The sequence below is a fragment of the Pan paniscus genome, chromosome 21 (assembly GCF_029289425.2).
Source record: "Pan paniscus chromosome 21, NHGRI_mPanPan1-v2.0_pri, whole genome shotgun sequence".
Taxonomy (NCBI): Eukaryota; Metazoa; Chordata; class Mammalia; order Primates; family Hominidae; genus Pan; species Pan paniscus.
Window position 1 is genome coordinate 40,779,242 of NC_073270.2, and position 15,351 is coordinate 40,794,592.

The 15,351-nt window shown below is 39.1% G+C and overlaps 1 protein-coding gene across 8 annotated transcripts in view; it reads right to left on the reverse strand.

Annotated features, from left to right (window-relative positions):
• TRPC4AP (transient receptor potential cation channel subfamily C member 4 associated protein) overlaps positions 1-15,351 on the reverse strand; it is a 90,953-nt gene that overhangs the window by 43,898 nt on the left and 31,704 nt on the right. For all 8 annotated transcript variants that reach the window (XM_003831831.4, XM_063600802.1, XM_003831830.3 and 5 more), the window contains 3 exons: positions 10,866-10,923; positions 8,332-8,387; positions 3,226-3,354 (listed from right to left, as the gene is read on the reverse strand). In XM_003831831.4, the coding sequence (XP_003831879.1) occupies positions 3,226-3,354; positions 8,332-8,387; positions 10,866-10,923 (243 nt within the window). The remainder of the gene's footprint in view (positions 1-3,225; positions 3,355-8,331; positions 8,388-10,865; positions 10,924-15,351) is intronic.

Consider the following 15,351-nt stretch of genomic DNA (forward strand, 5'->3'; position numbering starts at 1 on the left):
TCTCATGAATCCCATACTCCCCTCTATTTCTAGTAATGGAGGACAGGAATTTGCTGTGCAGGGGGCATTGGGGAACAACTGCTTCCACTTTTCCTTTTCCCTAGTACAAAACAAATGTAAGCTACTACTATTATTGGCAACTGTAACTTGTAGCTCACCAGTTCCTCTAGCCCTGTCTAACTCAGTATATGGTTCCCAAAACAGGTCCCACCACCCCCAGCCCACTTCTTATGGTTTTTTGTTTTGTCTTAAATTTTAAGATTTTTTTTTTTTAAGGCGGAGTCTCACTGTGATGCCCAGGCCAGAGCGCAATGGCACAATCTCTGCTCACTGCAACCTCTGCCTCCTGGGTTCAAGCAATTTTTCTGTCCCAGCCTCCCAAGTAGCTGGGACTACAGGCATGCACCACCATGCTGGGCTAATTTTTATATTTTTAGTAGAGACAGGGTTTCACCATATTGGCCAGGCTGGTCTCCTGACCTCAAGTGATCTGCCCACCTCGGCCTCACAAAGTGCTGGCCAAGAATTTACTTCTTATGTTTTAATTTTTGATACATACAATACGTATTATGCAGCACAACAAAATGACTAGCTGTGTGTGCCTTTCCTATTGTATCTCTCTGCCTCTGGGAACCACTATCATTAATTATTATTGCCTTGCCATTTAAAAACTAGTTTTATCAACAAATAATTTGCTTTTTTGAGCTTTATGAAAATGATATACTACCTACAGTGTTCTGCAACTGGCTTCTACCACTCGATTATTTCAATTACTCAGCTATGTTGTTGCCTATGGCAACAGTTCATTCATTTCTACTATATAATATTCCATTGTGTGAAGAAAGTACATTCATCCCTTCTCCTATTCATGGATCAGAGACTTGGTTTCAGTTTTTTGTTCTGAAACAACGAAGCTACAAATGTTCTTATGTGTTTCTTGATGCAGGTGGAGAAGTTTTTGCTGGGGCAGTGGCTTCTAAACTTTTTAGCTATCACCAAGAACGACCACCAGTAAACATACATATTGGAATGTATATAGAAATGTCAAACAAAAACTTATTCAAAAAATACCCTTACACAATACAGTTTGATCTTTTCTATTTGGCTGGTAGACCCGATGGACTGACTTTACAACCTTCTGGGTTTCAATCCTAAGAATCACTGTTCTAGGACTGAGCTTCCCCACAAGTGTGTCCAGGCACAGGTTATAGGTAACCCATGGCAAAATACTGATGCCTCAGCCCACAAGGTAAAGCTTCCCTAGGTGCTGGGGCACAAGATATGTGCCTGTTCAACTACAAAACAAAAAAAAAGAGGATATTCTGCTGATAAACATTTATCAGTAGTATACAAGTGTTTCCACTGATACACACACTCACCAACATTTGCCCACTCTCTCCCTCACTATGGTATTGATTTGCATTTCCTTGATTGCCAATCAAGTTAAACATCTTCTCTTTTATGTTTATGGACCATTTCTTTCTTGTCTGTGAAATGCTTGTTCATAACATTGCCCATTTGTCTACTGGGCTGTTTGTCTTTTTCATGCTGATTTGTAAGAATTCTTTTTTTTTTTTTTTTTTTGAGAGGGAGTCTTGCTCTGTTGCCCAGGCTGGAGTGCAGTGACATAATCTTGGCTCACTGCAACCTCTGCCTCCCGGGTTCAAGCAATTCTCATGCCTTAGCCTCCCAAGTAGCTGGGACTACAGGTGTGCGCCACCATGCCCGGCTAATTTTTGTATTTTTTAGTAGAAAATGAGACTGGGTTTTGCCATGATGGCCAGGCTGTTCTCAAACTCCTGACCTCAAGAGATCTGCCTGCCTCAGCCTCCCAAAGTGTTGGAATTACAGGCATGAGCCACCGCGCCTGGCCTGTAAGAATTATTGATAAATTCTGAATACAACAAATCCTTTGTTGGTTACCTGAATTCAAATGTCTTTTCCCAGTTTATGGTGTTTCCACTTTCTTTATGGTATCTATCCCCCTTTCAAACTGCACCAAGATACCCATAATGTTTGGTGGAACACCTCGCCATTTTGGGGTACACAAAAAGGAATGAGAGGGAGTGAGAGGCAAGTGGGAAAAGTTGTGAAGGAGCACTTCTAGACTCCTATGCTGAGACTGCTAAGGAGTCTGGAGCTTCCACTCTGGAGGTCCCCTTTCACACACTGGCTGGAACACACAATTACTGGAATAACAACAAAGCCTTTTTATCAAAGGGCACAAAGGGTCTGTCTGGGGCCTGCACACATCTCCAATGTGTTCCTACAGACAATAGGCCACTTGTGCTGGGCAATGACAAGCAAGGCCTGGGGAAAGCACAGCAAGAAGAAATGAACGCTGGGTTCACCACAGTGCACATGAACATCCACCTCCCTGCAACAGCAACCTCTAGGAGGCTGCTCAACAGGAAGAGAAAGAAATCTGCCAACCAGCAACCAACATGGAGGCTCAGGACAGATTAGGACTGGGGAGGTGAGCTCCAGGTCCTAACAAGCATTACACCAAAAATGTAACACAGTAAGTCTCTAACAGAGATCTATGAATGTATTTTTGGGTATCTGTGAATTCTTGAAATTTTTAATTTAGTTTTCATTTCGATCATAGCTGTTGTTGTTTTTTTTTTAAAGTTATGGGTCATCCGAATATTAACCTTATGACCAAGTGGCAGGATTTCAGAGCTCCCATTTGTCTCCTACTGCGCTGGTGCCAATTAATCAACTTTAATTGTTGAAGACTAATGAGAAAAAATAGAGGCGGACTTCATAAGTGAAAGCCAAACATTACTACCAAGGAGAACATATCCTAATGAATGAAGGCTTCACAGCAGTTCAGATAGCGGTAGAGAAAAGTGGTAAGAGAATGGAGTCACTGCATAGCATACAATAGCACATACATGCTACAAAGAACTTGCCCCACGGTGATGAGTGAGGGGCAATTTGATTTCAGCAAAGTAACATGAGGCATCACCCTACATTCACAGAGTCCATCTGAAGTTCTGAGTTTTAGAATTAGTTTGATTTCAATGTATGTCTGTTTAGGTTTTACAGTCATTTAAGAACCACTAGTATAAGGGCTAATCAAGTTTTATACTTGAATACATCTGAGTAACAAGACATAATTTAACACTTTCTTTTAAAAAAGCTCTGTATATTATTCAGGTTTGAGAATCCAATGGTCTGAGACACCCTTCCCCATCTGGTCAGCTAGAGGACACAGCTCACCTTTTTAACACCCAAAATATCTTCAATGAGGGTTGCTGTTTGTAAGAATGTCTTCTTACTTGTCATCAATGTAAACAGGAAGATCACAAAGTCATTCTTTTCTGCCAAACGCTTTGTAACTCCCTCTGTCTGTCACAAGAAGAAAAGGCAGAATAGGTTGTAAGTACAAAATAAATTATGAAAGTACAAGGCATCCTTTACAGACACTGAAAAGCAGTTTCACCTCTGAAAACTGGCATGAGTCAACAAAACAGGAATGGCATGACTTAACTGTGGGAAACGCTCGTTAACTCCTCAGCTATGGAAGAAAAAAGTCTCCTGACGTGCAGGCTACACAAGTGGGAGCTCACTTGTGAGAACATAACACAATGAGATGGTATTTCCTAAAATAACTTATCTCAGAGTTCTGAAGGCCATTCTTAAATCTGAAATCAAACAGTGCCGAAGCATGGACTTAAGAGTCAGACCTAAGTTCTAATTCCAGCTGTGTGATCCTGAGCAAATCACTTCTCACCTTTGGAACTCCATTTTTTCATCAGTAAAATGATCATCTTAAAAGTCTTTGAGGCCAGGCGTGGTGGCTCACACCTGTAACCCCAGCACTTTGGGAGGCCAAGGTGGGCAGATCACTTGAGGCCAGGAGTTCGAGACCAGCCTGGCCAACGTGCCAAAACCCTGTCTACTGAAAATATAAATATTAGCTGGGTGTGGTGGTGCATGCCTGTAGTCCTAGCTACTCAGGAGGCTGAGGTAAAAGGATCATTTGAGCCCAGAAGGTGGAGGTTGCAGTGAGCCTAGACTGTGCAAATGCACTCTAGCCTTGGCAACAGAGGGAGACCCTAACTCAAAAAAAAAAACAAAACAAAAAAACCAACAACAACAAAAAAACAAAACCCCCAAGGGGTATGAAGGAAGTTAAGGAAACTAGCTGGTAAAAGACCTTAAAACTTAGGTTCAAGAGTTTGGATTTAAAACTGCAGTATTGTCAAGTGCAGTGGCTCACACCTGTAATCCCAGCTACCCCGGAGGCTGAGGTGAGAGGACCACTTAAGGCCAGGAGTGTGAGGCCGCAGTGAGCTACAATCTGTCTCACCACTGCATTCCAGCATGGGGACAGAGTGATACCCTATCTCTAAAAAGAAAGAAACTGCAGTACTGCTATAGCTTACACACACTTACACACACACACACACACACACACACACACACACACATATATATCCCACCCCTACTGCCTTAAGGCAACTAGAGCTTAGTGACTTTAATATTTCTTTTTTTCAGCCTCTAAGCTGAAAAAATTCCAAGGTTTACTGCGATAAACTTGACTTCTCCTTAAAAAGTATAATCAAGAGTGCAGACACACACAGTTTGGTAAATGGGAACCCCAAGCTAGGAGGCATTTCAGAATCGTGAAATGAGATATGTTGCAACAAATTTAATTTTCTTTCTTTTAATTTTAGAGACAGGGTCTCACTCTGTTGCCCAGGCTGAGGCCATGACTATTCACAAGTACGAATATAGCTCACTACAGCCTCAATCACCTGGGCTCAAGCGATCCCCCCACCTCAGCCTCCTGAATCACTGGGACTACAGGCGTGCACCACCGCACCTGGCAAATTTAATTTTCAAAGTGAAGGCATCAATAAAGATGTGCCACGTATATAAATCTTTGACGATCACATTAAATAGGACACTAAAGAAAGCAATCTCCATCTGCATTAATACATTTCGGTTCTTCAGTCGTAGCACTGACACATTAAAAAAAAAAAAAAAAGGTTGTTATTCCCGAACTACATACAGTACCTACACTGGCTACGATATGTGAAACAGGACTGACTCTAGTTTTACTGACAAGCAAAAGTTCTGGAAGATCCAAAGAAACAGAACAAAAAGAGAAATAAATTTACACTTTCTCAAAGCTTAAAAATCTGTCTCCAGGCTGTCAAATACACAATCCTGCTGCTCTAACTAGCTACCCTTGACTACCCACCTTTCTCCTCTCTTCAATTTATCAAAGTGCTACTCCTTTTACAGACTGACTAAAATGACTCCTCTTGGAAAACCTTCCCAAGTCAACAGTGGCCACCCAAAAGGCCATCACAATCCTTCCTTTCCTCTATATCACAAGTTCTTAACTGAGGCCAAAAAGCACTAAAACAATATATAAAAGGTTGTATGCAACTACATTTTTCGGGGGAGAGTTTTTTCCATATAACATTCATCATAGGTTTTTTTTTGGTTTTTTTTTTTTTTTGGAGACAGGGTCTCACTCTATAGCCCAGGCTGAGTGAGTACACTGGCACAATCATGGCTCACCGCAGCCTTAACCTCTCAGGCTCAAGCAATCCTCCCACCTCAGCCTCCTGAGGAGCTGGGACTATAGGTATATAACACCACGTCCGGCCAGTTTTTTATTTTTTGTAGAGACAGGTTCTATGTTGCCCAGGCTGGTCTTGAACTCCTGGACACACACAATTCTCCTGCCTCGGCCTATCAAAGTGTTGAGATTATAGGTGTGAGCCACTGCGCCCAGCCTAATCATAAGCTCTTGACCTAGTATCTGTCAAGTATCTAAATGAGGAGCTACAAACTAGCATCCAGTAGGCCAAGCTTTTTCTGGTGAGCAGTACTGTTTATTTTTTTATCTTTTATTTTTTGAGAGACCCTCACTCTGTCACCCGCGCTGGAGTGCAGTGGTGCGATCTCAGCTCACTGCAACCTCTGCCTCCTGGGTTCAAGTGATTCTCTTGCCTCTCCTGAGTAGCTGGGACTATAGGCATGCACCACCACACCCGGCTAATTTTTGTGTTTTTAGTACAGACGGGGTTTCACCATGTTGGCCAGGCTGGTCTGGAACTCCTGACCTCAAGTGATCCACCCGCCTCAGCCTCCCAAATTGCTGGGATTACAGGTGATAGCCACCGTGCCCGGCCAACAGTACTTTTTAAACTTTTGAATTCAAACATCTTTAGACAGGACATACTTGCTCCAGTTTAGTCACAGTTTACACAAGTCCCCACTCCAACACCAGCAATTCCAAACATTTCCTGTTTTCTGCCTGATCCCTGGAGGCATTGGTGTTTGCAACCCTGAGAGCCCCAGGTTCTCTACATTAACATGGAATTCAGCCAGATAGCACATAATTGAACCATATCGCCCTATGTTCCTCAAATTTTTTAAAAAATTTTATTTAAAAATACTTTTAGTTGATATATAATAAAGGTACATAATTTCAGGGAGCACATAATTTAATACATTCGTATAATTTATAAAAATCAAATCAATGTACTTGGGATAGCCATCAGCTTAAATACTTGTCTTTTCTTTATGCTAAGAACCATTCAAATTCTCTTCTAGCTATTTTGAAATGTAAAACAGAACAGATTATTATAAACTAAGTCACCCTTACTGATTTATCTAACACTAGGTCTTATTTATCATCCCATATATTTGTACCCATTAATCAACTTCTCTTCATACATTTCATTTTTTTAACTTAACTGTTTTATTGGAATGTCACTGATTAACATTAGGTATCATGATTTTAAAACGGCCTCATAAAACTAGTGACTATATGGAGTTGCCAATGATGGAGTCATTATATTATACACTGTCTTCTTCTATAAGGACAATTTCTTATTGGCCTTAGTTGCAAGAACTGTGCATTTCCTGAACAATTTGAAATTTTATCTTATAGATCTCCCTGTGCCTATCTCTGTCATTGGCTATACATGGCTACCGAGCACTTAAAAGGTGGCCAGGCCAAACTAAGATGTGCTCTGGGTGTTCAAACAAGAGGAAAGAAAAACAAAACACACACACACATTGGATTTTGAGAGCTCAATACGAAAAACAAGTAAATATCTCATTAATAATTAATTATACTGATTACATGTTAGAATGACAATATTCTTGATACATTGTGTTAAACAGAATTTATCATTAAAATTAACTTCACCATTTCTTCCTACTTTTTTCTTTAAAAAAATGTGGCTACAAGGAAATTTAAAATAACCCAAGTGGCTTGCATTATATTTCAATTGCACAGCACTATTATAGATGCTGAATTACATAAGTGTTCAAACATATTCCCCTATTTGTGTTGGCTGCTAAGAAGCTTGAAGCCAAATTTGTGCCCATCCGTAATACAGATGATTTTATGGTCTTCATTTTTATATCAGCCCAATTCCTGGCTATACGTTATGTCCCCACCTTTATCTTCTTCTTTCTTACCTGCTTCTAAGTTCGTGATCTTGGTAGATTTTGCATACACCCACAAGATGTCAGAAATCTTATTTTGAATGAGGCAAGAAATGAAATGGAGCTAAATGTTTTTCATTTCCACAGCATACAGGGTTCACATTTATAATAGCACTCGTCTCATTCTGCCATGTATTATGATTCACAGTTTACACAGTTTATCATAAGTTTCTAAAAGACAGGTACTGTATCTTTTAAAAACTAACATATATTGTTTTACAAAGTGTTTTCACATCTACTATCTCAGTTCTCACAATAAATCTATGACGTTAATACAACTGCTAACTGCATTCTATTGGTAAGAAACTACAGCTTGGGAGGTGTACTAAGCCAAGGGCCAGAACACAAAATCAGGTCCTAACACTAAGTGCCATCCTCTTTTGTTTCTACCAGATTGCTTTCTTTATTCACCATTCTTCCTGGCTCAGTGGTCAACCTAGTAGAGTCCTGCTCAATATATGGGCGGGGCTTCTGGTTCTCATTTTGTTTTCTAACAAGGAAAATGAAGAAATAGGCATAATGGAGTTAAAATGAGTCTTAAAGGTCACAGTCTGCCAACACTTGTCACCTTTTGACAAGTGTCCAGTTTCTACTTGGACAGCTCTAAGGCCAAAGGAGTTTACTACCTGCTGCAGCAGTCCTGGCTCTTAACAACTGCTACAAAATTCTGCCTCCCCATAATTTCTACCAGTTAGTCCTGATTTTCAGGCACACATAAAATAAGCCCGATTCCCCCACTGTCTGAAAGCAGCTCTTATGTCTGCCATTCTACTCAAATATTCCCATCTTAAACACTGCAGACCTGGTAGGGGAGATAAACAGAGCCCCAGTGGCAGGGGTACTTACACAGACACAGGTATTATACAGGATACTCAAGCAGTCCTTGGACATTTCATCACTTACTGAAAGTGAAAGGGTAATGACTGGTTATTTTTCTCAATGAAAAGATAGTACAACAGTTACCACATTTTTTTCAGTATAAGAACTGTTATAATCCCCTCCAAGATGATTATTTTTCCTTTAATATACTTCTTCCAACCCATGTCTACCAAAGGTTTTCATAGTGCCCATCAGAACCTACAAGCCCATTTGCATATTGCTTTTGGTTTGATACAGCAGCTGTTTTCTTATTATGCTCCACAGTCTTCATAATTTCAACCTGTTGTTGTGCCATCATTTAATAAAGCCATTTTCCCTTAATGTCTTGCTTAGGATATATCTAGGATTTGTTTTTTTTTGTTTTTTGGCTATTTAAGTAGACCACAAATGAACAACTTAATATATATGTGTATCCTTTTCATGTTTGTATTAAACTGGTTCCTCAAGATACAATTTCAAAAGTAGAACTACTAGAATCTAAAGTATAGGCATCTTTTTTTTGTTCATTTGTTTTGGTTTTTTAAATGAGGTCTTACTCTGTCACTCAGGGGCACAATCACAGCTCACTGTAGTCTCGAACTCCTAGGCTCAAGCAATTTTCCCTCCTCACCCTCGCGAGTGGCTAGGACTGCATGCGCGTGTACCACGCCTGGCTAAAAGTTAAAAGTATAAGCATCTCAATTGCTCTTGTTATAAATTTCCATTGAAAGTTCTACTGCAGCAAACAAAAATACCATTTTTATCAGACTCATTAACTGAGCATTTCTTTTTTTGTTGCTGTTATCTGTGTTGGGCAAATGGCTCTTAATGTCTGATCTATTACTAATTCTTATAAAGAAACTACTACTTCCCTGTGAGCAGGAACAGGAAAGTAGCATAAAAACGAAACTTAATTTTCATGAGCCCAAAACCAAAAGACGATGAAACTGAGTATGAACCATGGACAAAGTGCTTTATTTGGCACTGCTTCTATTTTTTAAAATTGTTTCCATTCACTCCTAAGCTGCTAGGAATGCTAAAATGCTAGGTCTCCTTCTCAGATCCCAATGGGCAGCCCTGCCAAGCTAGCTTGACTAGATGGGTTGTCTCATAATCCTGAGACAACGCAGATGCTCTGCATCCCTTATCACCACCTTTCAACCTACTGGGGCTCTGTGATTGATTTATTTAATGACTTCAGAGCAGGGTGAAACACTGCTCTGTATGTCTCACTATATATCTCACTATTTCTAGATCCTCCATTTTTAAAAGGAATTGGGATTCACTCGTTCATCAAGTATTGTTCAGCATCTACTCTAGAGCAGATACAGTGGTGAGGGAAAAAAAGTCTCAGCCTTCATGGAACCTATAAATCTAGTGGGAAGAAGAGAGACTAAACAAGTGCACCAACAAATAATTACAATATGCTACTTGCTATGAGGGTACATAGAGAACATGAAAGACTAAGTTAGAATACACAGCTGAGACATTAAAAATGAATATAAATCCTCTTAACCACTACTGCATGCACAAATGAGGCCTTATACAGTATGTCCTATTGGGGTAAAAAAAAATCTTTTAAATTAAAAAAACGCAAAGTTGGTAGGAGGGCATTCACCAAACATTAACTGAAGTCATCTCTGGCTTTTAACACCAGAGTAAAGTGCATTCACTTTTTTATTTTAAATTAAATACCGAAGCTGGGTGCGGTGGCTCATGCCTGTAAATCCCAGCACTTGGGAGGCTGAGGTGGGCAGATCACTTGAGGTCAGGAGTTCGAGACCAGCCTGGTCAACATGGTGAAACCCCATCTCTACTAAAAAAAAAAATACAAAAATTAGCCGGGTATGGTGGTGGGCGCCTGTAATCCCAGCTACTTGAGAGGGTGAGGCAGGAAAATCACTTGAGCTCAGGAGGCGGAGGTTGCAGTGAGCCAAGATCATGCCACTGCACTCCAGCCTGGGCAACAGAGCGAGAGACTGTCTCAAAAAAAAAAAAAAAAAAATTGAATACCTAAAAAGAATTATTTGTAACGTGTAAGTTATAAAAAATAATAATAGAATATTACCCATATATCTACCACTCAGCTTTAAGAAATAGTGCATACCAAAACACTCTGACTTTTTACCATTCACACCCTGGTAATGCCTGAACTTTTTACAAAGAGCATATATCACCTTTCTAAAAAAAAATAGTTTAAAAAAAATAAAACAGAGTGATCTTACTCTCTCAGCTAGTTATATGTGAGAAATAAGAATTTCCCAAGGAAACATAGAAGCTGGATCACAGGACTATCAAAAGTACAAAGATGCATTCTCTTAACCCAGATCTGAATTTCTATGCAGTACAGAATGAATAAAGACAGCTGCTTAGCTGGGGGAGGAGAGAGCAACCTGTAGCTAAATGTAAGACATGTCCTTACTATTAAGAGTTAGGAAGGGAAGGAAGAAGGCAGCTGCTGGGAACCACCACCGTATCGGCAGGTTGGAAAACAAGGACCAGTAGCTAACAGGTATACTTACTTTTCAGTTTCTGTCCCCGGATAGAGATCGTAGGCCTCATAAGAATTTCTACAAGAAGCTATAAAAAAAATTAGATAAAATCTTCAAAATTAATTCAAAGTATAACTTATAAAATGATTTTGCCATAACCATTCATGGCCCATGTATCTGTCACAGTATTACAAGACCCTTTTGTTCCAGGAGGCAGTAAGGTTCAGTAAGGCTCCTGACTGCAGCAAGTCAGGAGACCCAGGTTCTAGTCCCAGCTTGGCCACCTACTTGCCCTTCTCTGGCCTCAGCTTTCTCATTTTTGAAAAGAAGTATTTTAGATTAGGTAATCTCTGGGATCTAATGCGGCTTTAATTTCTGAAAAGCTGCAGAACATTATTACTATGATTCTTCTGTTTAAAGAACATTTGTAAGTTTATTTTAAAAGGACTCAAAAGATACACCATAAATTGTTAACACTGATTTCTACAGGTTTGGGGGTTATATGCATGTGTTTTTTATTTTACATACTTTAATACAATTTTGCAAAAACTGTTTAAAATAAGCATGTATTTAAAAATTCATTCTACGGAGAGAAAGGATAGTTGATAAAAGGGTCAATCCATTAGAAAGATATAACAACTACAAATATGTATGTACCTAACAATAGAGTCCAAAAATACATGAAACAAAAGCTGGCAGAAATGAAGGAAACAGATAATTTAAAAATAAAAGTCGGACACGTTAATAACTCTGCTTTCAATAATAGACAACTAGGCAGACGAGCAAAGAAATAGAAGACTTGAACACAACGAACACATATATTCTAACAGACATCTACAGAACACTACATGCAGCAAGAACAGAGTATACATTCTACTCAAGTGCACATGAAACATTCTCCAGGACAGATCATATTTCAGGCCACTAAACAAGCCTCAATAAATTTAAAAGCACTTAAATCACATACAGTATGTTGTGTGGCCACAATGGAATGAAATTAAAATCAGAAAGAAATTTGGGAAATTCATGAATTATATGGATAATTTAAAAAACCCATCCTAAATAATAATGGGCCAAAGAAGAAACCACAAGGGGAAGTATAAAGTATCCAAGAAGGATGAAAATACCATAACTTATGATGTAGCTAATGGAGTGCTCAGAGGGAAATTTATAGCTGTAAATGCCTATATCAAAAGAAAATTCTTTTTTTTTTTTTTTTTGAGACAGAGTCTTGCTTTGTCTCCCAGGCTGGAGTGCAATAGCCCTATCTCGGCTCACTGCAACCTCCGCCTCCTGGGTTCAAGCGATTCTCCTGCCTCAGCCTCAGAGTAGCAGGGATTACAGGTGCCTGCCACCACTCCTGGCTACTTTGTGTATTTTTAGTAGAAACGAGGTTTTGCCATGTTGGCCAGGCTGGTCTTGAACTCCTGACCTCAGGTGATCTGCCCACCTTGACCTCCCAAAGTGCTGGGATTATAGGCATGAGCCACCGCACCCGGCCAAAGAAAATTGTTTCTAATCGATAACCTAATCCTCTACCTTAAGACACTGGAAAAAGAGCAGACTAAACCCAAAGCAAGCAAAAGGGAGAATAAGAGTTGAAACAAATGAAACAGAGAATAGAAAATAACAGAAAATGAACAAAACCAAAAGCTGGCTCTTTGAAAAGACTGGCAAATTCTTAACTAGACTGACCAAGAAAAAAGGAGAGAGGATACAGATTACTATACTCAGAAATAAAGGAGAGGGCATTACCACCAACCTTATGGCAACAAAAGTGATTATAAGGAACTACTATGAACAACTGTATGCCAACAAATTAGATGACCTAGACGAAATGGACACATTCCTAGAAAGACATAAAACTAAAAACTGACTTAAGAAGAAACAGAGGCTAAGCATGGTTGTTCATGCCTGTAATCCCAAGACTCTGGGCGGCTGAGGTGGGAGGACTGATTGAAGCCAGAAGATTGAGACCACCCTGGCCAACACAGCAAGACCCCATGTCTCTACAAATAAAATAAATTAGCTGGGCGTGGTGGTACGCCTATAGTTCCAGCTACTTGGGAGACTGAGGCAGGAGGATTACTTGAGCCCAGAAGGTTGAGGCTGCAGTGAGCTATGATCATGCCAATACACTCCAGCCTGGATGGCAGGGTGAGACTCCATCTCTTTTAAAAAAAAAAAAAAAAAGAAGAAGAAGAAAGAAGAAGAAATAAGAAGAAGAAGAGGAAGAAGACTACGACGAAGAAGAAGAAGACGAAGACGAAGACGAAGAAGATGAAGGCGAAGACAAAGATGAAGAAGACGAAGAAGATGAAGACGAAGAAGAAGACGAAGAAGATGATGAAGACGAAGAAGAAAAGACGAAGACGAAGAAGATGAAGATGAAGAAGACGAAGAAGACAAAGACGAAGACGAAGAAGAAGAAAAAACAGAACATCTGAACAGCCCTATAACAAGTAGAGACTGACTTAGTGATTTAAAAAAAACAAACAAAAACAACAATAACAAAAAACTACCCATAAAGAAAAACCTTGGACATGATGGCTCCATTGGTGAACAATACAAGACATTTAAAGAATGATCAATTCTTCACAAACTCTTCCAAAAACAGAAGAGAAGGAAACATTTCCCAACTCATTCTTTGAGGCCAGTATTACCCTGATACCAAAACCAAACAAAGACATCACAAGAAAACTACAGATGAGTATCTCTTATGCGTATATACACAAAAATCCTGAAAACCCTAGCAAACAAAATCCAGACACATACAAAAAGGATTATACTCCACGCATGATGGCTTATGCCTGTAATCCCAGCAATTTGAGACGTCAAGGCAGGAGGACTACTTAAGCCCAAGAGTATGCAACCAGCCTGGGCAACACAGTGAGACCCTGTCTCTACAAAAATTAAAACAAAAAATTAGCCAAGCATGGTAGCATGCACCTGTAGTCCCAGCTACTCAGGAGGCCGAGATGGGAGGATCGCTTGAGCCCAGGAGAGGCTGCAGTGAGCTGTGATCACACCACTGCATTCCAGCCTGGGTGACAGAGAGATCTTGTCTCCGAAAAAAAAAAAAAAAAAAAAAAAAACAAGAAAAGGATTATACACTATGACACTATGACAAAGTGGAATTTATCCCAGGAATGTAAGGTTGGTTCAACATATGAAAATCAATATAATACACCATATCAATAGAATAAAGGACAAAAGCCAAAAGCCACACGGTCATCTCAACAGATGCAGAAAAAGCGTTTGGAAAAAAAAACCCAAAACACTTTCATGATAAAACAATCAACAAGGAATAGAAGAGAACTTCTTCAGCCTGATAAAGGGCTTTTATTAAAAAACCCACAGCTAGCATCATGCTTAACAGTGAAGACTAAATGCTTTCCCATTAAGATGAGGAAAAAGACAAAGATGTCCACTCTCGCCACTTCAATTTAACATTGTACTGAGTGTTCTAAGGCAACTAGAGAAAAATAAAAAAAGAAATTAAAGGCACCCAAATTGGAAAGGAATAAGTAAAACTAACTATTTACAGATGTCACAATCTAGAATACAGAAAATTCCTAAAGAATCCACTCAAAAAAACTATTAGAGCCAATAAGCAAGAGTTCAGCAAGATTTCACGATATGTGATCAATATACATAAATCAACTGTATTTCTAAAATTGTAGCAAGAAGCAAAAAAAACTGGAATTATGAAAACAATTCCATTTAAAGGAGCATCAAAAACAGTAAAGACACTTAGAAATAAGTTTAACAAGTGCAAGACTTGTACAACAAAACATTTTTGAAAGAAATTAAAGACAATCTAAAAAATATGGAAAGCTATCTTGTAGTTCATGGATCAGAAGATTTAATATTGTTAAGATGATAATACTCCCTAAATTGACCTATAAATTCAATGCAATCACTATCAAAATCTCAGCTGGCTTCTTTGCAGAAATTGGCAAGCTGATCCTGAAATTCACATGCAAATATAAGGGATGCATAACAGCCAAAACAATCTTGATCTGTAAATACAAAAATAAACCCGTGTCTATGATCAGTTGATTTTTGACAAGGTTGCCAAGACAATTCAATGATGAAAGATTAGTTTTTTCAATAAGTGGTGCTGTGACAACTGGATAGTCACATGCAAAAGAATGAAACTGGACCCCTGCCTCACATGATAAACAAAAATCAATGCAAATGGATCAAAGATCTAAATGTAAGATACAAAATATAAAATTCTCAGAAGAATACATAGGTAAATCTTTGTGACCTTGGATTAGGAAATGGTTTCTTAGATGCACACCAATACCCAAGCAACAAAAGATAAAATGAACTTCATCAAAATTAAAGACTTTGTGTTTCAAAGGACACCATCAAGAGAGTGAAAAGACAGCTACTTAATGGGGGAAAATATTTGCAAATTACAAGGAATTCGTATCCAGAAACTAATACAACTCAATAATAAAAAGACAACCCAATCAAGAAATGGAGAAAGCAGATGAACAGACATTTC